Raw genomic sequence first — 25,679 nt, forward strand, 5'->3', positions numbered from 1 at the left:
AGCAGGAAATTATTTCTTATTTATTATATAATGTGGAAACCTTTTTTTCTTAGTTGCAGACAACTGTGAATGAGGCGAACACAGGAGTGGCAACAGATTTCTTGTTGACTGTGTGAATACTGAGTGAGGAACACAGGGATGGAATCTGGCATGGAGGAGATCCCAGTTAAAGTTGCAGTTCGAATCAGACCTCTGCTTTCCAAAGAAGTACTTCATAACCATCAAGTGTGTGTGAGATTAGTCCCAAATACTCAACAGATTATCATTGGGAAAGACCGTGTCTTCACTTTCGACTTTGTGTTCGGCAAAAACTCAACCCAAGAAGAAGTTTATACTGTTTGCATTAAGCCTCTTGTAGCGTCTTTGACTGAGGGATACAATGCTACAGTGTTTGCTTATGGACAGACAGGTTCTGGGAAGACTTACACCATCGGAGGTGGCCACATTGGTAGGTTGTAGAAAGTTTGGGGTTTTTTTTAAACTGCTGAACAGTGTATTTGTCCAAGTTAAATATTGAATACACAGCAGATGATCATGCAGAATTTGTAAGGGCTAATGAAAAAAAGTATAGTAAAAAAATGCTTCCAGAGTTTGTAATAATGAAACTGTTCTGAAAAACAAATTCTCCAAAAATATCTAAGAGGAAAACAATTTATAAAGTGCTCTTTCTGATTCCCCATTTTAACATGCAACTTAAACTGGAATTTCTTCCTGAAATGCAGTGTTTGGAGAGTCTTGCCACATTTATCTTACCTTGAAAATGTCTGCTTTAGGCAATTAATTGTTTCCTTGCTCACTCTTTTCTTTCTTTTTTTTTGAGAAACATTTCTATGACATCATAGAAATTTATGATTTAAGTCTTCCAAATGGATATAAATAGATTATTCTAAATCTGTTGGTAGGTATTAAAATCTTCCTTTTATTTAGAATCATAGAATCATTTAGGTTGGTAAAGACCCCTAAGACTATCCAGTCCAACCGTTAACCTAACACTACCAAATCCACCACTAAACCATGTCCCAAAGCACCATGTCTACCCATCTTTTAAATACGTCCAGGGATGGTGACTCCACTGCTTCCCTGGGCAGCCTCTTCCAATGCTTAACAACCCTTTCTGTGAAGAACTTTTTCCTAATAGATAGCTGTAGAGAGCCATATGGTCTCCCCTCAGCCTCCTTTTCTCCAGACTAAACAACCCCATTTCCCTTGTCCTCCAGACCCCTCACCAGCTTCGTTGCCCTTCTCTGGACATGCTCCAGCACCTCAATGTCTTTCTTGTAGTGAGAGGCCCAAAACCAAACACAGTATTTGATGTGCGGCCTCAGCAGTGCCGAGTATAGGGGACAACCACTTCTCTAGTACTGCTGACCACACTATTCCTGACACAAGCCAGGATGCCATTGGCCTTCTTGGTCACCTGGGCACACTGCTGGCTCATATTCAGGTGGCTGTTGATCAATGCCCCCAACTTTCTTTCCACTGGGCAGCTTTCCAGCCACTCTTCCCCAAGCCTGTAGCGCTCGGTGGGGTTGTTGTGACCCAAGTGCAGGACCTGGCATTTGGCCTTCTTGAACCTCATAGAGTTGTCCTCCTAATTCTGCTCACTGTTATAACTTCACTTGTCTTTCCTCTACTAATAATTATTTAATGTTCTTGTAAGTACCATTGATAGCTGAACTCTTTAGGTAGTGGCTGTCACAATCGAAGGCTGTTCATAGCTCAGCAATTTTACTTTTATATGTATGTTTACTAAATTCATAGCTAGATGTGAGCAACCCTTTATTTTTTTTGTAAAAAAAATCTTGGTATTCTGTCACAGATAAACAGTTAGTTTCCATACTCTTGAATAAAGAACTGAATTTTTTATGGAAGCATTGTCCTATGCTGAATATTAAAGAAAATAAAAACAGAGTTTGGCATTAGTATTCATATCTACTTTGAAAAAAACGGAAATTGCTGAAAATGTTGGTCATAAATGTTGTTTCACCAAGTCACTAGTGGTCTTTTCTGTATTTAAATGGAATTGATAGTTTCTCAAACCCTTGCGATGTCATTGCCATCCATAATGAGTAGTATATATTTAAAGTAGACTCCATATTTTTCATAACTTTCGTGACTATAACTTTATGCAATTTAGAACTTAACTTTGAATCCTATTAATGCATCCAAACAAATAATCTGAACCCCAGAAAAACAAATATTTACAAAAATCCTTGGGAACACTGAGCTCTTCAGATTCCTTAGTATATTGAGTAGCAAATGTCAGACTTTTTTCAGTCTTCAGCCTCTGTAATTGTGCAGCAGAATGTGCACATCTGTGACATCTTTGCTTATATTTTAGCATCAGTTGCAGAGAATGAAAAGGGCATAATCCCACGGGCTATTCAGGAATTATTTCACCATATTTCTGCAAACCGTAACATTGACTTCCATGTGAAAGTATCTTATATAGAGGTTTACAAGGAAGAACTTCGAGATTTATTGGAATTGGAGACCTCTGTGAAAGAACTACATATCCGAGAAGATGAAAAGGGAAATACAGGTAAGACTTCAGCTCTAAAATTTGGTGTGTTTGGTTTCGGTTGTGTGCCCAAATTATTCTTGCCTTCTCTTGAAAGAGCTTATTCATTACTAATTACTATTCATTACTAATACTAAAAGAAAGTTATGTTTTCAGAATATAAACTCAGTTTAGCTGATTTGAAGCAGTTTGGATTTTAGAGGCCTGTGAATGATATAGATGCTCCCTCAGAAATGGCAACAAATGATAAAGTGGAAATGCAGTTATTGCTTCTGCAAATTCTGTTTAGAAACAAAGTAGCATGTGATTATTCACTTGAATAAGTATTTCAAGGTTAATCTTTTGCTTCTCCCTTCAAAATTATAGATGTCAAGCCATTTCCACTGTAAATATCTGTTCCCCTTTCACTATGAAATGAGTGGAAGAGAACATTTCATTAAAGCATCTGATATTTTTTGGACGCTTTGAAATTAACACTTGTGCTATAGTTCTCCTCACTACATGCAAATGCTAGAAGAATCCACTGCAGAGATACTTTATTCTGAAACTGTGTAATCTCTTCTGGGTTTAGGTGTTTTTGTTTTTTTTTTTCTTTATAGTCTCATTGTTGTGTTTGGTCTAATATTAATATACTGTTGCATTGAGCTGGCATGGTTTTCTTTTCTGTAGCTGGAAGAAGGTACTAATTTAGCATAAATCTTGCAGACAATATCATTGCTACATAAGGACCCTGTAATATATTTTAAACTATTTCTCTTCTTCAGTACAGTTGGAGTCATCTTCAGTTGATTGTTCTAGGACATTTTCCATCCTTCATTAAAACAAAGGACAAAAAATTTGCTTGGTAGGAGTACTTTGTAAAAGTACACTTCCACATTATTAGATTACTAATGGATACCTGTCCAAAAGGCCCAACTACCTGAGCTATATAGGATAGAAATTCTGTTCTTACCACAAAGTACGAATCATTTATACTACAAACTTTTTCATTTTTACTTTTTTTTTTTTAAACTGGCAAAATATCCTTTGAGCTGGCTTTGCTCATACTTTTTCTAGATAGCACTAGGTGCAAATTGCGTATGGCAATGTGTAAATGAGTAAAACTGTGTATTGTGTTTAAAATATTGTTTCAAATGCTATGACACAATATACCTATGTATTAAATATCTGCAGGTTTCAGATGTGTTGTACCTCATGCTTTTGTCATATCGATGTCTTCTTTTTCTCTAGCTGTATGTTATGACATAACAGTACAGGCTTGTATGTTTCTCTAGTTTGTGTTTACAGTTTGACTGTTCCTAATTGCTGTAAACTTTTGCTGAAGAGTTTAGAATTAATTGAGTTATTCTTACTTTCTTTGGTTGGTGTTTGAAGTGATTGTCGGTGCTAAGGAATTCCAAGTAGAATGTGCAGATGAAGTGATAAGCCTGTTGGAAAGTGGCAATGCAGCTCGTCACACAGGCACAACACAAATGAATGAGCACTCTAGTCGATCTCACGCCATTTTTACCATCAGTATTTGTCAGAAACAGTCTACAGAGTCTCAAAAAAACCCTGATGCTGCACAGGATTCATCCTGGAAATCAGTCCAGATGATTGCTTCGAAGTTTCATTTTGTGGATTTGGCAGGATCAGAGAGAGTGACAAAGACTGGAAATACTGGTGAACGCTTCAAAGAATCAATTCAGATCAATAGTGGTCTGTTGGCCTTGGGAAATGTCATCAGTGCCCTTGGAGACCCAAAAAGAAAAAGTGTACATATTCCATACAGGGATGCTAAAATCACTCGTATTCTGAAAGACTCCCTTGGAGGAAATGCCAAGACTGTCATGATAACGTGTATAAGTCCATCCTCATCAGACTTTGATGAATCTTTAAATTCCCTCAAATATGCCAACAGAGCCAAAAACATTAGAAATAAACCAGTTGTAAATTACAACCCCGATCAAGACCGGATTGATGAAATGGAACTTGAAATCAGGTTGCTTCGAGAAGCTTTGCAGAACCAGCAAGTCAGTAATCAGTGTTCACACGACTTAAATCAAGAAAGAACTCGTATCAGTTCACTTGAGGAGCAGCTCAGCCGGCTTCAGGTTCAATGTTTCAGTTATAGAAATTGTGTAGATGAAGCCTTCCCATTTCTGGTTGACTTGAACGATGATGTTAGCTTAAAAAGAAGTCAGCGGGACAGGTTGCAGAGCTGGATCACTATGGTACAGGAGGTAAGGAAGGAAGCTCTCACCATGCAGGAAACTGACACAGGGACTGGGACCAGCCAAGAGCCACATCATATCACAATTCTTCAGCTTAAGAGGGAACTAAAGAAATGCCAGGTATTTAATTAAAAGTTTATTATTTAAATAACTATGTGAAAGAGCAGTCTGCTAAAACTTGAGTTCAATTTTGAAAGATGTAAAACTGTTACACTTCCCTATACTGAAATTGACAATTTAAATTTAATTCACAATGCTGTATAAGTTTGTTTGTCTAATCCCTGTGAGAGAGCTTTATTTTAATGGGTGTTTGAATAGGCAGTGATCTTAATCATGATAGAGATATGTAAAGTAAGGTTATATTTTGGCTAGTCAGTTTCAAGATGATTCTATGAGGCTGACCTGTTTTGTCTGTTAGATTTTTGGTTTTAGCTATGCTAATGTGCTAGGTCTGGCAGGGATGGAGTTAATTTTCTTCATAGTGGCTCGTAGGGTGCTGTGTTTTAGATTTGTGACCAAAACAATGCTGATAACACACTAACCTTTTAGGTCTTGCTGACAGTGTTTGCAAAGCATTAGGCCTTGTTTCTTTCTGCCTCTACCACCCAGTGAATAGATTGGGGGGTGCACAAAAGGCTGGGGGGACACACACAACCAAGAATATGATCCAAACTAACAAAAGAGATTTTTCATGCCGTATCACATGCTCAGCAATTAAAAGGGAGAGAAGGAGGTTTCAGGAGGTTAGCCATATTTTGCCTGGGAACTGCCTGGGAACTCAGCCTTAGGGGGTGGCAAGTGATTGCCTTTGCATCATTTGTTTTGTTTAGCTTTCTTTCTCTCTTCTTCCATTTCACCTTTACCAGAAAATGTCTATCTCAACCCACAAGCTTTCTTGCTTTTACTCTTTCTTTGCTTCTCTGTCCCACTGCGGTTGCAGGGGGAAAGTGAGTGAATGGCTGTGTGTGCTTAGTTGCACGCTGGGGTTAACCCACAACAGTCCTTTTTGGTGCCCAACATGGGATTCATGGTCTTTGAGACAGTAACAGATTTGATCAGAGTGTGCTAGATTAAACTTCTAGCTGTTATACCTGTTAAGTTGTTATCTGAGTGGCTGTTGCAGATCATGGTGCTGGCATATTTACTTTGGTTGCTGACTTATGTGTTTCCTTGAATATTCCCATGCTTGATTCCTTTCTAGCTGTGTAACAGACTCCAAGAATTGTTAATGATTGTTTTAAGATTTTGCTCTTTTGTGTGTTGTTTATCACTTTGTTTTCATTTGCTTGGGAGAGCTATGATAAATCCACTGGCCTTCAACCTTATCTGGTATTTGGGTCTTACATTGCTGGTGTCCCAGTACTCCAAGAACTGTCTCATGGACAAAACCAGCAACTATACCTTTCCCCTTTTGTCCTTTTGAGCGACATTTCATAGAGAGAGGAAAGAATAGCACCTATCTCTTCCTCTCCTCCAGGACAGGTTAGTGTAATGGCTTCTCAGTTTCTTCAATACCCTTGTGTGGACAGACTGTTCATACTGGTGTGTGTTGTGATCCTGATTTTAAGTATTATTCATAAGGTTAAACAACTAATTGGGGGTGCCACACAGGAACATGCTCTAAGGCGGTTGATCCCTGGGGTGGCAGGGTGTATGGGAGGAGGTGGGCAGGTGTGTAGGTCTGTTACTGCCTCCAATAGCTTGGGATTTCACACCTGAACAGGCTTGTAAACCCATCAAACTAACACACCATTTGAAGGAGGGGAGGTGAAACACAGTGACTTCTGAAGCTGTGTTGGGACCTGGCTCATGCCTATCAAGCCACTGTCCAGTGCCCTCAGAGATGCAAAAGGGTGTCCCAATCTAAGAACCCATAAATGGGCACTGAGAAGGTCTCTTGTTCTAAGGCCACACAAACAGACACTAAACCAGACACCAAACCCTCAACTGTAATAGTTGCTCCTGTAGTCAAGACAAAACAGTGGAAGCAGAGGTCAAGTGAGTTAGTAAAAGCAGCAGCTCCTCCTGAGTAGGGGAGAGAGGAAGGATCAGGAGAGGCAGCCTATGCTGCAGCAGGACAGGGGAGGAAAGAGAGAGGAATCATAAGAGGCAGAAACTACCTAGTCACTATCTATGACCAAGCTGCTAGATAGGTGAAAAGATTTAATCCGTCAGCAAGATGAGCGAATTGCTGCCTGGTTGCTTCTGTGCTGGGACAGTGGGCATAACAGTCTGGAACTAGAAGGTAGGGGAGCACAGCAGCTGGGATCCTTTGCTAGGGACTGTGGGATTGACAGAGGGATCGGAAGTGGGGCAGCTGCCCACAGCCTCCAGAGGTGGCTCTTACTGAGCAGGAAGACAAGGTACCCTCTTAAGTAAAATATTGTAACCCAGTGAGGCAAGTGGACTACCACAGAGGAAGATGTCCAGTGTCTGAAGGAATTAGGCATGGCGGAGGTGGTATACAGTGACATGGACAATAATCAGGCCCCTAAAGGTCGGAATAATGTACAGTGCACATGGTTTGTGGGGCAGAAGTCTGTACAGAGCGCACTGACATCATGGGCTAGCAACCTAGCAATGATGGACAGGGCTGACATTGGGGCACCAACTTTGTATAGACTGATCTGCCAGCTCCAGCAATTTGAAGAGAATCTCTATTCCCCTTCCCCACTATGGGTCTGCATCTCAGGTGTGGAAAGACTGTTCCACAAGGTCTGGCAACTTGAAGAGAATGTGGATAATCTCTCTCCCTCCTTGCCCCTACAGACCAGCGTCTCAGCTATCGGAAGTCAGCCTTTCTGTGCTGAAATGAAAGGGAACCATGGACGCATGCCACATGCCACCCTGTGGTTCTATCTCTATGACTGTGGGGAGGATATAAGGAAGCGGGATGGTGCACCTGCCTTTGTTCTGGAAGTCTGTGTATGTGAATTGTGGGGAAAAAGCAGTGGTTAAAAAGGGTCCTTCCAGGAAGATTACTGCTCCAGTTGCTGTTCAGCAATGCCTGCAATGCAGCAGATGGGCTGAGGACCCCCCTCTTCTTTCTGGTACTGACCCAATGGACTTATGTCCATGTGGGTTTGAACCCTACACCTTCTACCATGGAAGGACCATGCTGGTCTGTAGTTGGATCCCACAGCATAGCCTGGGCTACAGAGAGAAACATGGGCTCTTTTCATGGTGTAAAGACTTTTTCAATTACAGGAGTCAGGTAATGAATCTTCTGCTTGGGAATAGGGGATCCTTTCCTGTGGCCAAGCAGAGGAAAGGGACAATTAGATTTCCTTTGGTTTCAGTGGACACTGGTGCACAGTGTACCCTAATGCCATCAGTTTGCAAGGGAGCAGAACACATCAGGATTTCTGGAGTGACAGGGGGATCCCAGTTGTTGTCTGTGTTAGGAGCTGAGGTGAGCCTAACAGGAAATAAGTGGCAGAAGCATCCTCTTGTCACCAGTCTGGAGGCCCCAAATATCCTTGCCATTGACTCTCTCTAAAGAGGATGCTTCAGGGATCCAAAGAGGTAGCACTGGGCCTTTGATGTAACCACTGCAGGTTCAGAGAAGATTAAACAGCTGTCTACCTTGCCTGGCCTCTTGAATAATCCTTCTGTTGTGGGGCTGCTGTGTGTTAAAGAACAGCAAGGGCCAATTGCTACCATGATGGTGCACTGGCATCAATATCATCCCAGCTGAGACTCCCTCATTCCCATCCAGGAGCTGATTTGTCAACTCAAGAGCCAACGAGTGATTAGCAAGACTCACTTGCCCTTTAAGTCCCATATGGACAGTGTGAAAGTCTGATAGAGGGTGGAGGTTTACAGTGGACTATCATGGCCTGAATGAAGTCACGCCACCATTAAGTGCTGCCATACCGGACATGCTAGAACTCCAGTATGAACTGGAGTCAAAGGCAGCCAAGTGATATGCCATAACTGATATTGCCAATGCATGTTTTTCAATCCCTTTTTCAGCAGTGCAGACCACAGCTAGCTTTGATGTGGACGGGTGTTTGGTGTGGAATGGTGTCCAATCTGGAACCAACTGCCATGGAGGGGTGGAAGCACAGCCCTAGCATTTATTGTGGACTGATCCAGACCACACCAGAACAGGGCAAAGCCCCAGAAAGCTTGCAATGCATTGATGACATCACTGTGTGGGGCAGCACAGCTGAGGAAGTGTTTGTGAAAGGGAAAAGAAAATCCAGATTCTTCTGAAAGCTTTTTTTTCCCTAAAACAAAAGAAGGTAAAAGGTCAGAGGACCTTTATGAGAAATCTCGGGTTTGGGAATAAAATGGCAAGATGGGCGTCATCACATCCTAGCAGATGTGATCAATATGATAACACCCATATCCCCAGTAGTTAACAAAAAGGAAACCCAGGTGTTCCTAGGCATTGTGGGATTCTACACAATGCATATAGTCAACTTGTAAGTCCTCTCTATCGAGTCACCTGAAAGAAGAACTATTTCAACTGGATCCCCAAACAGCAACAAGCATTTGGACAGATCAGTCAGGAAATTGTTCGTGTGTTAGCTCTTGGGCCAGTCCAGACAGGATCAAATGTGAGAAATGTGCTTTATACTGCTGTCAGGGAGCATGGCCTCAGCTGGAGCCTCTGGTAGAAAGCACCTGGGACCCCTAGAGTTTTGGAGTTCTGTGTATAGAGGATCCAAGGCCCACTACACCCCAACTGAAAAGCAGACATTAGCAGCATATGAAGGGGTTCAAGACACTTCAGAAGTAGTTCGTACTGAAGCTCAGCTTCCCTTGGTACCTTGATTGTCTGTACTGCGTTGGTCTGTCTGTCTATCTATCTATCTATCTATCTATCTATCTATCCATCTATCCATCCATCACACAACCAGTGCTATGTTGAGTAAGTGGGTAACACTTATCACACCATGGGCCTGAGTGGGGAACCCCAACCACTCTGGAATCCTGGAAGAGATCATGGACTGGCCAGAAAGCAGAGACTGTGGAGCATTGCCTGAGTAAGTGACTTACGCTGAAGAGGCCCCACTGTATCATATATTACCAGAAAATAAGAAACAATTTACTCTGTTTAGTGATGGGTCATGTCACATTGTGGGAAACCACTGGAGGTGGAGAACTTGCTCTGTGGAATCCCACGTGACAAGTTGCAGAAACTGCTGAAGGGCAAGGTGAATTGAGTCACGGTGCAGAAGTGAAAGCCATCCAGCTGTCCCATGATATTGTGGAACAAGAGAAATGGACAGTATGGTACCCATACCACCACCTGAAATACTGCGTGGTACCCATACCACTGCCTGAAACACGGACAGTGCTTGAAAAGCAAGTTCTGTGGTGACATGGCAGCCCAGGAATCATTGAGTCAGTCAATGGAACTAATTTCTGAAATAATCTCATAAGCACCTGACCAAGAAATATGGCATTGATTGGGTGTATTGCATTCTCTATCACGCACCAGCCTTCAGAAAGATTGAACAGTACAATGGACTGTTAAAGACTACACTGAAAGTAATGGGCACTGGGACATGTCAGCAGTGGGGTGCAAATTTAGGTGAAGCCACTTGGCTAATTAATACCAGAGGATTAGCTAACTGACCTGGACCTGCCCAAACAAAAACCTTATGTATTTTAGGAGACAAGGTCCCTGCAGTGCGTGTAGAGAACTGGCTGGGAAAGACAGCATGGGTTGTTCCTCCCTCGGGAAAAGGCACACCTGTTTGTGGGGCTGCTTTTGCTCAAGAACCCAGGTACACTTGGTGGGTAACGCGAGATGATGGTGAAATCTGATGTGTGCCTTAAGAGATTTAACCTTGGGGGAAAATAACCCATGATTTGAGTTGTATGTCAAAGTACTACAGCAGGAAAAAAAAACAACAGAGGACAAGCCTCACAAAAAGCCAGGGAAATGCAGCAGTGACCCAGCCTGAGCTGGTTTTGATGTCCAGTAGCTCAACCCAACATGTCTCTCCTGTCCTGAGTGACCACCATAACAGACAGAACCCAAGTCATCAACTACATGAACTCAGTGGACATTTTAGGAACATTTTCCAGATATTTTACAGGAATGGCCCGTAGACTAAAGGAATTATATCTGTGTATAAATCAAAGGATGAGAAGGGAGGGGTGATTAATGAGGTTGTATTGGATAGCGTGGGACTTGAGCATGATGGAGTTAATTTTCTTCATAGCAGCTCGTAGGGTGCTGTGTTTTAGATTTGTGAGCCATACAATGCTGATAACACACCAGCATTTTAGGTCTTGCTGAACAGTGTTTGCACAGCGTCAAGGCTGTCTCTGTTTCTCCCTCTGCCACCCCAGTGAATAGACTGGGGGGTGCACTGGGGGTTGGAGAGGACACAACAAGGCAGATGACCCAAAACAACCAAAGAGGTATTTCACACCATATGATGTACTCAGCAATAAAAAGGGAGAGGAGGAGGGCTTAGGTACGTTAGTCGTCATTTGCTTAGGAGCTGGCTGGGCATCAGTCTACCTGTGAGAGTTGGTGAGTGAGCAGTTTTACATCAATTCCTTTTGCATTACTTGTCTTGTTTTCTTTCTCTCTTCTTCCACTTAGCCTTTACTTACTGAACGATTTCTATCTCAACCCACAAGTTTTCTTGCTTTTACTCTTCCTTTGGTCTTCCCCTGTCCCACTGGGGTTGGAGCAGGGGAATGTGAGCGAGCAGCTATGTGTGCCCAGCTGCCTACTGGGGTTAATCCACAAGAACTACTTTCAGTTATCCTGTAAACTCAGAAATTGTTTTGAATCCTGCAAATAAATTAGTCTGTCAGAAGCATTACAGATATAACTACAATGCAGATATTTTCACAGCTATCAGTGTACTTGCAAATAACCCACGGACTAAGTTTTGCAACTTATATCTAATATTATCTAATACTACGTATGTAGTGTACTAGTCTATCTAATACCTTGAAGTTGCAAGTATGTCATCTATTATCATTAAGTAATTTCCTAACCTGTATTTCTTCAGCAATGTTCTCACCAAGAACTCCTGCATTTCCTTTCCATTATCATGCGTTTAGCTAACTGAGTTTTTAAACTTTTTACAGATTTATCTGTCTCATTGCTTTTCTAACACTTGCTTTTGTGTTATATATCAACTTTCTGCTTTTTGGTGGCATCATAGTTCTGTCCAGTTTTCTAGCTGAGGTGAGAATTTCAAAACAAGATATGGGATTCTTGGCATGCAGATATCCCACGAGGATCCTGTCGTGCTGGTAGCTGTTTGTCAAACAGCAGATACTAGTGCTAGACAGTGACCTATGGGGAGAAGAGCTCTCAGCCTTCTCAAGCATGAAGTTCTCTCACAGAACTGACACATGATCAGGTAAATAATTCTTTTAGGGAACATCCCTATATACATTTAGGAAGTGCATATTTTGGATGTACTGAGTTAAAATGTTGACTATGAATAACAAAATATCCAAAATAATGCAGATTGGTGTACAATAAACAGAGTCAAATGACAATTAATTTTGTAACTTAAAATACCTGTATGCTAGTTTGAAGCTGAGTGAAGTTCTGATATAAGATGAACAGCTCAGAAGAACTAATCTGAGTCTGTTTTGTAGTAGAAGGAGACAGTGCTCCAAAAAGTTAGAATTTTACAACGTCAACCTATTTTCAGTTTGCACACCAAACTGTGATAAGCCTGTAGATTGTGATCAGGCAATTGCATATACAAATTCTGTATTTTTTTTGTTCTCAGTCAATCAAAAGCACAGCTTTTTTCTTACTTCCTGATTTTCTTCTGTAGCTTATTTTAAACCTCTGTTTCCCAGGTTCAAAACAGTATAAGAGCTGAGTTTAAATTTAAATTTCCCCAAGTAAGTATGCCATTCGCAGCCAGGAGGAGATGGTTAGGGAGAGGCTAAAATAAACAAGACAGTACAGTTTCTAGAACAGAGCTTGCATATGGACAGATTTAATAGGTAATAGTGGACCTGTTCTTGTGTGTACATACATATTTCTTTGTTAACAGCTATGATTGCCTGGATAATGCTATCTCACACAAAATGAAAATACTGGCATAGTGGGTTAACCATAGCTAACAGCCAGACTCCCACCCTGACACTCATTCACCCCTCCATCAGCAGGACTCAGGAAAGAAAACAGAAAGGACAGGAATGAGAAGGCTTGTGGGTTGAGATAAAGACAGGGAGATTGCTTACCAATTAAAAAAACAGTTTCAAATTGAGGAAAAATTATTTAATTTATTGCCGATTAAAATATATTAATTACTCATTCGGGTAGTGGGCAACAAAAAGGCAAATGCTAAAACAACACTTTTCCTCCCCTGCTTTTCCAGGCTTGTCTTCACTCCTTCACTCCATACTCTTCCTCACTGCCGAGTGGTGCAGGGATATAGGGAGATGGTTTACGATCAGTACACAGCAGTTTCTCTCTGCTGCCCTTTCCTTCTCACACCTTTCCCCTGATTTGGCATGGGCTCTGCATGGGCAGCAGTTCTTTCAGGAATATCCATCTGCTCCTGCCCAGGTTCTCCCTAGGCTACAGTGTGGGTATCTGCTGTTCTACCATGAAGCACCTGCTCCTTCTCCACCTCCTGGTGTTCCCTCTGCTCTTTCTCACTCTTTTGGTTCCCTCCTCTTCTGCCTGCCTAGCATTTTGTGCCTTTCCTAAATATGTTATCGCAGAGGCGCCACTATCTTGGCTGAGGGGCTCAGCTGTTCCCTGCAGTGGGTCCACTGAAGTCACCTGGAACTGGCTGTGTCCAGCATGGGGAAACCTTGGTCTCTTCTCACAGGCACCACCCCTGCAGTTACCTCCACCAAACCCCTGACACACCCAATACAACTGCGCAAATATATTCTGATTTTAGTTCTGTATTTTTAATACAGTATAGACAATATGCCACTTAGTTTCCTATCACTTCATCTTGCCCCACTCTGTCACCATGCTAACATCTGTGCAAGCTTCTTTTTTTCTGTAACTGGCTCAACTCTGCATAATGATACAGCACCAGTGAGGGGACAGGATAAACTTGTCAACTACATTTAGTAGAAACATTTGCATTAGTACATAGACTTTGGAAAAAGTTCTATTCTCTAAAGAGACATCAGGTTCTTGATTGCATTCTCAAAAGCTATTAAGGGTTGTCTTTTCTTGGAAGAGAGATGGAGGTAAGCTAGTTGTACAGAAGTGTCCAGTTTTAGACCAATAAGACATGATGTTTCCATACTTTGTATTTGGCTTCTACAGGCTTTCTGGAAGAGTAACAATATTTGGAAGCCTCCTTCAATTGGCACTGGATTATTTATCTACAAGAACATCTGAAGAAGCATTCTTGTGATTTCTTTAATCCTTAGGCTGTTTTCCAAGTTGCAGAATGAGGACAGCTGTCCTTATTCTTTTGTTTGAGAAGTGTATTAATATGTTGATGCTGAGATCTTGTGGCTACATCTTACAGCACCCTAAAGAGAATAATTGGATTTAGATATCTACTTCAAGAAAGTAGCTTTGGTTATGGGTACATTATTCCCTTTGGAAGAAAGAAACTTGTCAGAAGAAAATCAATAGATGAAACAGAAGTGAAGAAATAACTGACAGAAACCACAGATAACCACTTAGACAGTTTGCCATACATACCTCAAAACTTTGCAGTTTTGATCACGTCTTTTAACAATAAATGAGGTTTTGTTTCTTTTTTTTTTTTTTCATTTTCCAACTGTAAGAATAATAATGTCTCCTTTTTTTCCCAGCTGAACTTTTCTTTTATTATCTAGCAGGCTCTAGTTATGGATGAAGAAGTATTTAGCCAGAAGGATAATGAACTGCAGATACTGCAGTATCAGATAAAGACATTACTACAGGAAAATGAAGAACAACTGGAATCTTTAAAGGAGGCTCAAGAAACACATAGATTACAGGTATTTTTCCTCTGGTACACGTTACATATATCTGTGTTGAACCGTCCTTCCACTGTATGAATGCATTCATTATTTCAAGACAGGTCTCTCAGGATATTTTTTTTTTGACATTATTACCTGTCAATCTTACGGGCATTTTGTTTGAATTAGAGCCATATCACTTAATGAATTGAGTTCATCTAGTGGATGAAGCACAATAACGTGATTCCTGAAGTCTGTGTATCAACCTAGCTGTGCCACAGCCTTCCCGTATAACATGAGGTGAATCATTCACCCTCTCGATGCATCCTAAAGCATAACACACACCACTCTCTCCAGATGTGTATTATTGCCAAGTAGTTTCAGGACAATAAATGAATTAGAATTTGAAAGGCCTTTAAAGATCCTTTAGCATCTAAAAAGGACTATAAAGATCCTATAGAATGCTTTAATTGAAAGGTTCTATAGAAACATATTTTGTTATAGCTTTATTAAGAATTAGAGTATTGTTCCTTTTTGACTTTATAAGACAGAATTTCTTCCTAGTTTTCTGAGGATTTACTATTAGAGAAAGCTGAGAAAACACTGCTTGCCTCCTTCCTTCTCTAGATCTTGTGCTTGCTAATGAAATTATGATGCGTGGTGAGTGTAAAACATTTCAAGATCCAGAAGACCATAAATAGAATAGTTAGTATTCTCATGGTGTTGCCTGTCATGTGGATGATAGATAAATTATTATCTGACTTTTTAAAAGAGAAAAGCATAAGCACGGCTAGCTAGTACTCTTCTCCTTATTCTACTTTTTCTCCTTTTCCTCTTCTTTGCTAATGGCTTGGGGAGAGACAATGGATGAAAGGTAAGTATACTAGTCATCATCTTTTTCTTCCCTCTGTCACTTTCTTTCTTTTCTGTTACCTGTGGCCAGAGTGACTGTTTCTATTTTTTAACCTGTACAAGATAGTGTCAACTTACTACTGAGATAATACTTATATAAATTCTGGAGGATACAACGTAGAGGTAGTGAATAGAAGCAGTCACAGTTTAGGTAATCATGATTGTTTCAGTGTCAGAGACAGGAGAGAAGCTTGAGAGCTCTCAGGCACCATTTTGGTACTTAATCCACTAACGTGCTGCTTTTATTTAAAAACATGTCAAGTAGATAGAATAATGATAAGCAAACGCTTGTGTCAAATATTTTAAGTTGCAGTCACAGGATTATGTAATTAAGTGATACATGATAGAATAAGAACTTTAAAAGTAGGGGGTACTAGACAGGTATCAAATGTTTATACGCATATGTATTTATGTAACAGGTGTTGCAGTGTGGTGTTGTTATGTACAAGGGTGTCAGGGACAAAGAGTTAAAAGGGTTAAATAATAGCTTCAAGGTGAATCAGTTGGCCTTTACTATTTCCAAGATCATAACAAATATGGTATTCATATATATATATTCTATTTCCCATGACACAAGAATATTATGTATTGTATTCCAATAAAATGTCAATTTGCAAGGCACTGTCTGTGTGTGTTTCGAAGGAACGTGCGGTCCAAGAAAACAAGAGATAAAGAATTAGTAAAAATGTGTTATTCAAAGTAGGATAATGCAAAATATCTTTCATTGAATACTTTTGTTTGATTATCACTAGCTGTTCAACTTTCCTGTTGTTCCTAGGCCAGATGTTAAAGGTACTTTGAAAAGAATTAAAAGGAATAGAGGGAGTTGAAAATGTATATAATCTTGGCCTTATGGATGAATCAGCTTAAGTAAGATAAGTAGTTTTGAACGATGTACAGAGACTGCTGTAGGAGAAGCAGATAAGTAAGTTCTGCAAGCTAGCATTACCAACAAAGTTGCAGCTGGGTAGCAGAAAAAGAATTAGCTCGTACAAGGGATCCTGGCATCACGTACATGTTTATGTTTATTACTACAAATAATCTTTAAAGTGAAATTGCTCAAAGAGGAAGAGGAAGCCTGTATACATGTTTAATTAATTAGACTCAGACCATGAGTTTCATTTGAACATTTTTGTTGAATTCCCATTTTATTTCTCCATAAACACACATATAAAGCAAGCATGGGCTGATAAGTATGTCATCTACTTCTCATTAGATGCCTACATGAGCTAACATAACTTACCTGGGATACGTCTTTCTGAACAAAAATGTGTCTAAAATTTATTGCAGTTGGGGAGTGTGTGTTAGATTGATGATATGTCATAGAATTTTCAGTTTGTTGCAGAATTTACCTGTGCACTTGCAGAAGAATTTCAGGTCAGTGGGTGATTTATAAGGTTCATGACCTTTGCAAGGAATTTAGAAATGGTGAATGTGATACAGAGCGCATGATCAGCAAAAGTTTTGCTTTGTTTTTTTTCCCCATGAGAATGAGAAAATGGTGGAACAGCAAATGCTTATTGATCAGCTAAAAGAAAAATTAGAGAAGTTTACAGATGTGAAAACTTTGGACTTCTCAAGTGCTTGTGGAGATAGGCCAGCTCTTGTGGCATCTGGAAGGAGGCCATACAGTGTCCCACTCACAAAGAGTCTGCTACGCTCCCTTCACCCACCTTCAGGGACAGAGACCCGAAAGGTAAGTTCTACCCAAATGTCACATTTTCTTCCTTTACTTTGTAATGGTTATACCTCAATTATTAGACTTGACATGACAAATTGTGGTGGCTTTCTCAGATGCTGTTGAACTTCCCATTGAAGACTCTGAAAAATCACTTTTTGATGTCTTGCAACATACTATGCCACAATTGTCCAAAATGTTCAGGTTTAAAATTAACACTTAGAAGTGGTAAAGCTGTAGTCTCTTGTGGTGTTTACCTGGGGTTTTTGAGGGTTCAAATATAAAACATTATCAAAAATGAATGGTTATTCTTACTGATATATTGAATACATGGGATAATAAGTTGCTAACAGTGCCTTCTTTCACATTTGGAACAAGTGTTCTAAGCTCTTGCAAAGCCTTTTTCTACAAAGGTATTCAGAGTTGTTATAGAAAATGTCTATAATTTTACTTACAAGCTCAGGTGATGACAGACATTTACATTGAAATATTTTTTAAATATCAGTAAAGAATTGCTAAACTGTTGCAAGTGGTTTTACTCATTACTTTTTTGTGTGCTTTTTGACAGGTGTATACCAGCCCCCCTACATTCTCCCTGGCTCGGGTAATGGCAGAATTCCGCGCTCGCAGCCAGATGATACTGAGCAACATAGAAGATAAGGATGAAGTCCTTCACTGCCACCTCTCTGATCAGAGTGATGAAGAGGAAGAAAATACAGGCAGCAAAAAGAAAACCTCATTTAAGTAATTTTTTGTTATTCTTCAATTTTTTATAGAGATAAATATATAGCAAAGATAGTATTACTGCCTAATCCTGACATGAGACCATTTGTGATGTTACGTACGGTAAACTTATGGGACCAGCTGGGTATATTACAAAATAAGTTTAATAAACATAGTTTTTTGATTTAATAAAGGTTGCATAATCCTTGTTTGGGGGCCAGAATCTATCATAAAGACCAGGGTGGTGGAGGGGAGGGGAGTAGATGTGAAAGAAGGTACAAATGCTTCTGTGAGTTTGGGATTCTTCTCTGTTAAGATCATGTACTTTGCATGAAGCTTAAAGAAAAAAAAAAATCCCTGTGTATTTGGAATGTCGCATGTTTTTCATTATTCCTTAGGCATTCCATAAACCGAACATGGACACGAAAACAGGCTTCTCTGTGCTTTCTTCCTGAGCTAAGTAACATGAAGTGTCAAGTAGACAAGTCTGGTTTATCCAACAAATCTGCATTACAGACTGACACAGCCACAGGTAAAACGGAAGTCAGGAAAGCAAATCTTATTACAGGATCAGAATATGCAAGAATGTCTTTAGCACACATAATTATTTTTTCCAGCAAAATATGTGTATTTGATACAAATATTTTTTTGTTGTAGTTCAACGTAGGCTTTCAAGATTGTCTCTTCTTCCCCTTTCTTAAACTGATGTCAGTGACCTTAATGTTTAGCTAATACTTATTAGCCAGTAAGCACTTCACACATCAAAAAGCTGTTTAGATATAAGCCTTTAGTGCTGCTTTAATGAGAGAAAACAGATGCCATAATTTTATCAGAGATGTACTGAAATGTTTTCAGGCATATTTTTCCTCCGACTTAGAGTCTTGAAATGCTAGTAGTGCATACTATCCTTTCTCCTGTTTAGACACAGCGGTGGAAAAAGGGTCTTTGCACCACTCTCTTTTTGTGATCCTTTTACTTCATATGAAAGAACTCCATACATACACTGTTCCAGAGCACTATCTTGTGGATACAGAGTGTACTCCAGATTTTTTATCTCCATATTGCTTTGGTTTTTTTTTTTCAAGGTGAAGAGATTGACAGCCTCCAGAAAAGTCATGTTTTTAACATGCAGAAGCTAAAGAATTCGGAGTTGAGACTCACTGAGGCCGAGCAAAAAATGAGAGAACTTGCACTTAATATCAAAATGAAGGAGGAACTTATTAAGGAATTAGTAAGAACAGGTAACTGGCTACTGCAGGGAAAATTAGAATGAAGTAGTTCAGAAACAAAAGGAAAGGCACAAAACTTCTGAAATCCTGCATGTCTCAGTTTTTATGTAATTATCTTATGCAAGAATACTTTTAATACGTTAAAGATTCATAACGTTCATTATTACTTGCTATGGTTGCACTGAAGGCTGCAAATTTTGATTGCAGCCTATTCTGCTATGCTACGCAGATGTAGTTGTTAAATATGTTTTGTGCTTTGCTGATTATTGCTTTTATCCACCAATAGTGTAACTTTTCATGTATGCTCAGTGCTACTGATCTCTTCGTGGACATGTATTTCTCACATGGTGTCTGGGATAGGAGAGAAGATACATCACTGTGCTGGGAATGTAAGCATTCCCAGCACTGCAGTAGAGAAGCAGGAGTCAGAAGTGGATGAGGGAAAAGGTCAGTGTCCCTGTTAGCTTACATCCCTTACACATCTATCCTGGTACATGTATGCCTGCCAGAAACTAGCGTAATGATGACAGTAAGGATCACTTTGCTCGGCCCCTTCAATCACACTCCTCTCCTGTACGTACCTTCTCTTGAGGTTGTCTTTTGGCACTGAGAGAGATTCTGTACCCCCAAAACCAGTACTTTGAGAAAGATCACGCAAACAGGGCAAGTCAGAGACTAGAAACACAATCCAAAGTTATTTACTGATTATTAAGCTGAAAGTTGAACATTAAATAAATTGCATATTCTTCTGGAAAAATCAATATTTATTAAATACAGGAGAGCCACTTTAGCAAAAACTACAGTAGGCAGAAGGATTTCACTTTATTTGGCACTCAGATAGCACTTTATTTGGTGACATCAGGTACCTTGAAGAATTCAGATTTAAGACTCCTTCCTTTATCTCTATTTCAAAGTTATAGAAAGGAACTGTACATTCCTTTAGGGTTGGAAAATGTCTCAGAAATTACTGGGTTAGCCAGAACGAAGTAAGTAATGATTCAACTACAGAATTAAGTATTACATTTCGACTGATTATCCTACTGTTTTTAAACTATTTGGATATGGTGTCTTTAAGGTAAGGATGCTCAGTCTGTAAGCAGGCAATATTCTTTGAAGATAACTAAACTGCAGCAAGAATTTGAGCAGGCCAAAATGGAACTTGCTGAAACACAAAAGCGACTGCAGGAGCTGGAGAGTAAGGAGCTGAGAGACGTTCCTGAGAAATCCAAGTTACAAAAAGAGTTCCGTAAGAAGATGGATGCAGCTAAGTTGAAAGTGCAGGTATTTTTGATCTGACCATTAAGATTTGAATTCTCTGTCAGACTGTCACCTTTGAACCTTAGCACTCTGATTGTAAAACTTTCACCAACTTTATACGTTGGAAGCTGGTTGGATTGAGGTAGCTAATGAGAAACTTAATACTATTATACTCAGAATGCTATTTAACATGTATGTGGTTAGATACATAGAGTATTTTATTGGTAGGTAAGAAACCAAGAAAGAAGTGGGTAATATGAGATACTGATACACCACTGTATGTAATACCATACAAGAAGCTACACAAAGAGACTATTCCGAGTTTATTACCTGCCATAAATAAAATGGATGTTTTATGGAAATACGGAATATATTTCAGCTCTAAGCAAATCACTGGGATGGTTTGCAAGACCAGGCCCAATACAGTCATATTTGTTTGGCACTGACCTTCTACTCTTAAGTTCTCTTATATGTAAGTTTAAACTCTGTGTAGGGCCAGCTTAGGTGCTCTGTGCCTCTCAGTTCTAGAACGGTGGGTCAGACAAGTACCATACAGAAAGAGGTAGCTGGCTTATCGACTTGAGGTCAGGACCAGCATTCTGGTGCCGTTATGTCTCTGCACATTTTCCAGAGCTGTGATATCTGTTATATTTTACTACTTTCATTGTATTGCCGAGCATGAACTGTATCTCTACCTTTTCATGTTGCTTGAGATTAATTCTGCCTGTGCCGAGTTTACCAGATAGGTCAGAAACTGCAGAAATAAAGAGTGATTGTTTGGGCAGAAGTTAGTAAGTCTTGTTGATTCTAAGAATTCAGTGAAATAAAGAATGAAGTTAAGTCATATTTAAGTTTTCAGTTTTCCTGCTATTAAGCTGAAATTTGCCATGAACATTCAGGCCTTACAGAAGAAGCAGCAAGACACTAAGAATCTGGCTTCATTATCTAACCAAAGTGAAAGAGAAGCAACAGAACTTGAGCAGAATGTTGCTCAGATGAAGCATCAGCAGACTCAGCTGCAGAAGAGACTGTGTGAGGAGAGTGAAAAAAAGAAGCAACTAGAAGCAGAGATTCAGCGGGACCAGCAACAAATTAAAGTAGGATTCTTCCTATTTCTTTATGACAAATGATGAGATGAGCCAATTTTACATCTGCTTCCCCAAAGACAATAAACTATACTGCGAGGTTTTCCATAGTTTTAAGTAATAACTTTCTCAGCAAATGCACTGAAGAAATTGTCTATAAACATTTTCACAGAAATCTTAAGTTTGCCTTGCTCTTCAGCTTTTTCTATCATTATTACATGATGTCTAGCTCTGAATTGCAATTCCACATGTAAATTTAGGGTCAGTATTTCAGATTACATACCTGTGTGGACTCTGACATTAAATGCATGTTAAAAACAGACTGACTGAGGCAGGAAGAATGGGGCTTTTTGTTTGTTTATAGGAACTTCAACTAAAGATGGAGCAACAACAGAAGATCCTTAAACTTAAGGATAAAGAGATTGCTGCATTTAAAAAGAAGAAAAATAACTCAGTGGGAACGTCACAGAAGCTACAGGTAGCTAATCTATTTCTAATCTGTGTGGGCCCTGAAAAAAAAATTTCTTTCTTCATCCCTAGTCGTCTTTGTAAAGTGTTAGGAAAAAAGAGTATTCCATCAAAGTTTTGTCATCTTTGTAGCTGTAGCAAAAATTTGGAGTATAGTCTAGCAGGTTTTGTACTCTTTTTGAATGAAGGAAAGGAGAGGCTCTAATGTCTTTTCTTTCTATGATTTGTCAAGGACGCTGATTCAGAGGCCTGAGAATTCAACAGGTTTTGTTGTCTGATAGGTTTGAGGGTGAGACTGATAAGCTCTGTTATAAATGCCCCATGGTTTGTTTGGTTGTTTGTTTTGGCCTCTGACATAAATGACAGAGGTCTATGGTTTTGGTTGTTCCTAACAGGGCTAGAAAAGTAGGTGTCTAATGGAGCAGTGCCACCTACATTATTATAGATGTGGACATTGGAACATGAGAGCTACATGAGTTACCCAAAGTCTTTAAAAGGTGAAAAGAAATTTTAAAAGTTGAATAAAGACAATTTTTTATTTTTACCAGGAATGTATCCACTGATAAACTGTGGCTTCAGAACAACAGACTGCGCTAGCAGGATCAGAGCTCTCATTGTCTGCTTGTCTTTCTTTCAACATCATAATTTCTTGTCACTTATTTTTCTACAGATAGCTGGTCTTGGGCACCTATAATGCAATGAGGAGGGGCTAGCTGAATTCTTGTGGTACTTTCCAAACCTAGTTGCTTTGATTATATAGAAGACATCTACTTATGTAACTGTCCTTAGAAAAAGAATACATTTCATTAAAGGCATCTGATACAAATATATTTATACAAGATGTAGCAGTGTTGATGAGCCTCTTTTTAAGTGAGTCCAATTTCTGTATTATTGAGTGAAGATTCTGATGCAGAATTAATGTTAGCATTAGAAATGTCAATTTATTCTACAGTTTTGTCAGTTATTCTACAAAAGGAAAAACATAATCATGAAATTTTAATCCAGAAACTTCTGGTTAATGCTCTCTATTTAAACTTTAGAAATTAGAAGAGCAAAAGAAATGGCTGGATGAAGAAATGGAAAGAATTCTCCAACAGCATGAACAGTTAGCAGAACTAGAAGAAGATTTAAAGAAAAGAGAAGCCATTGTAGCCAAAAAAGAAGCATTATTGCAAGAGAAGAGCCACCTGGAAATCAAGAAACTGAGATCTAGCCAGGTGATTTAAGAAAAAACAAGAAACTTACCATAGCTGACTGAAAGACTGGGCGGGGGGGAAGGCAGATAGACAGCAGGAGAGGCTTAAGCCATGTGACTTGTGTCTCTACCACTGCCATTAAGTTATTGTGTGACTTGAGCTAATCAACATTTAAAATGTGAATAACACAGAATAATCATTTTTTTAACTTTTTCCCCCTAAAATTCCCACAACAAAACAAAAAATCTGAACTGTGGAGTTCTGTTATTGCAGAGCATTAAATAATATAATATCTAAAAATGACTCAGTCCTTTTGCAAATTAGAGAATGTGACAGGGAAACATTTTTCATTATTTATTTTTCAGTAGCAAAAGTGAATAGCAACTGAAGTATCATTGTCACTTATAATGACTAGCCCCTTTAGTTTTTAGTATGTAGAAAACTACACATCGAGTGTTTTTGTTTTCTTTCATCTTTTGAGTAAACAGTACATTTTATGGTAGCTGTCTACTCAAAATAAATGGGGTCCCATTGCAAGAAGCAGGCAAGTCTTTCACTGCAGAATGTGACAGTCTCACCTACATTTTTCTTACTGGAAGGAGTATCTCAGTTTTATATCTATGGTTGCTGTGGTTTTTTTAGGCTTTAAACAAAGATAGTATGAAATTGTCTACTCGCTTAAGTATGGTGGATCAGGAACTGTGTGATAAAGGTATGCAGCTTCAGGGCAGCACCACTGAAGATAAGACAGACATTTTGGAAAAAATTCAGGTTCTCCAGATGGAAAGGGATCAGCTGCTCAGAAGAAGAAATAGTGTGGATGAGAAACTGAAAGATGGTAAAGTGTTGTCAACCGAAGTAAGTAAGCACCTCTGAGATAAATACAGGTTTTAGGTAGTGTTGTATAATTAAGCATTCCAAACAGAACATAACATGTGTCCAAGTATTAGATAAGCTAGAACCAAAGAACAGGCATTGGGGTCTTCTGCACATAGCGATGTTAAAATACTGCTGTGATAGCACTAGTTATGTACCAGTGAACGAAGTTTAGTAAAGAGGGACTTAATTAAGTTAGGGCCTTGAAAAACTCCACTGGCCTAAGGATCATATAATCAGAAATAAGGGAACTAGAAGTTGATCAGTATATTTTCATGTCAGGACATAGAACAAGGCAATGTACTCGCATAGTGATGACCCTTGATTTTTTTCATAGGTTCTTTTTGAAAAAACAAACTTCACTTGAAGACCTCCATATTTTTGCAGCAAAAATAAGTCCTGTTACCTGGATGGTCCACACTTGAGTTGATCAGTATAATTACATTGAAGATATAGTAAATGTGTATAAAATGGACAGGTTGTTTTTAGGTCGTGAGACGCAGTATGGGCATGTGGCTGAGGTGATAATGTCCCAGAAAGAACCCTACTTGCCTCACTCCTCAACCTCCTTACTGACCTGATCCGTTCATTAATCTACAGAAAACTGTCACAACCAAAAAAATAATAGCAGAAATCAAACTGTGGGGAGGATGAGGGAAGGATAAAAAGGGAAACAGGACTTCTGTTTTTGTTATGAGGTATTTGATTGAGCTCTGTATCATGGAAGGGGTACTACCACAGAAAAAGACAAGTGTTTAGATCTGTACTCTTAACCTCTTATTTTTCCCATTCCATTCTCTATACTACTACTAGTTTGTCTTGCCCTTAAGTTTAGTTTCACTCTTGAGAATGAAGTTAAAGATGTCTTATGTATAGAAAGATTAACTCTACACTTTTTTTTAAAGATCTCACTCATGTGTTTCTCTGTAGGAAGAACATGTCCTTTTCCAGCTGGAAGAAGGAATTGAAGCCCTGGAGGCCGCTATTGATTACAAGAATGAAAGTATTCAGAATCGCCAGCACTTGCTTAGGTCATCTTCTCAGATTCTTTCACAGAGCGAGAATAATGTAATAGGAAAACTAGTTTCCCTGTCTGCTGAAGAGCTCAGAGCTATCCTCTTCAAATATTTCAACAAGGTTTGTTTTGGCTAATGAATAATATTTTATCCTATTTTTACTATTATAGATAATGAAATGAAATGGTGTCAAGAAATAAAAATAAATTTAACAAGCTTTTGGTGAGAATGTCTTCAGGTTACATAGATCTACTATTAATTCAGATATTTTTAATTTTTATATTAACCTAAATAGAATGCTTGTGTGTTAACTTTGTATATCTTGTTTTGGGGTCATTAGCTTCAAAGGCGCTTGCTGCAAATCTGGGAATTTCCTTCTTCATTTCCAGTGCTCTGTGTTGCTAACTTTTGAAGCAGCAACATATTTAAGTAGTGGTGTTGTACTGAAATTCTTCCCAACTGCAGGCTTCATAAAACTTAAACTAGTATTCCTATTTTTTTTCTAAATCCAGTATAAACTCTTTTTGCATACACTGCCTGCAGTATGTACAGCAAATACTGAAAAATCATACTGACATCTGGAAACACAAAAATGAAATGCATTAGGACACTGTGTGTCTTTGTGACCTTGGGTG

The 25,679-nt window shown here is 39.2% G+C and overlaps 1 protein-coding gene across 1 annotated transcript; it reads left to right on the forward strand.

The window, feature by feature from the left end:
- The first annotated feature begins 138 nt into the window (after positions 1–138).
- On the forward strand, positions 139–25,180 carry KIF27 (kinesin family member 27). The gene is made up of 14 exons (XM_009890493.1): positions 139–448; positions 2,342–2,542; positions 3,896–4,854; positions 14,500–14,643; positions 17,006–17,212; positions 17,763–17,938; positions 18,316–18,449; positions 19,003–19,158; positions 20,222–20,427; positions 21,303–21,500; positions 21,853–21,966; positions 22,997–23,173; positions 23,795–24,010; positions 24,959–25,180. The coding sequence occupies exons 1-14, from the start codon at positions 139–141 to the stop codon at positions 25,178–25,180; spliced, it is 3,420 nt and encodes a 1,139-aa protein (XP_009888795.1).
- Positions 25,181–25,679: the final 499 nt, after the last annotated feature.

Source organism: Charadrius vociferus, unplaced genomic scaffold, assembly GCF_000708025.1.
Source record: "Charadrius vociferus isolate BGI_N301 unplaced genomic scaffold, ASM70802v2 scaffold418, whole genome shotgun sequence".
Classification (NCBI taxonomy): domain Eukaryota; kingdom Metazoa; phylum Chordata; class Aves; order Charadriiformes; family Charadriidae; genus Charadrius; species Charadrius vociferus.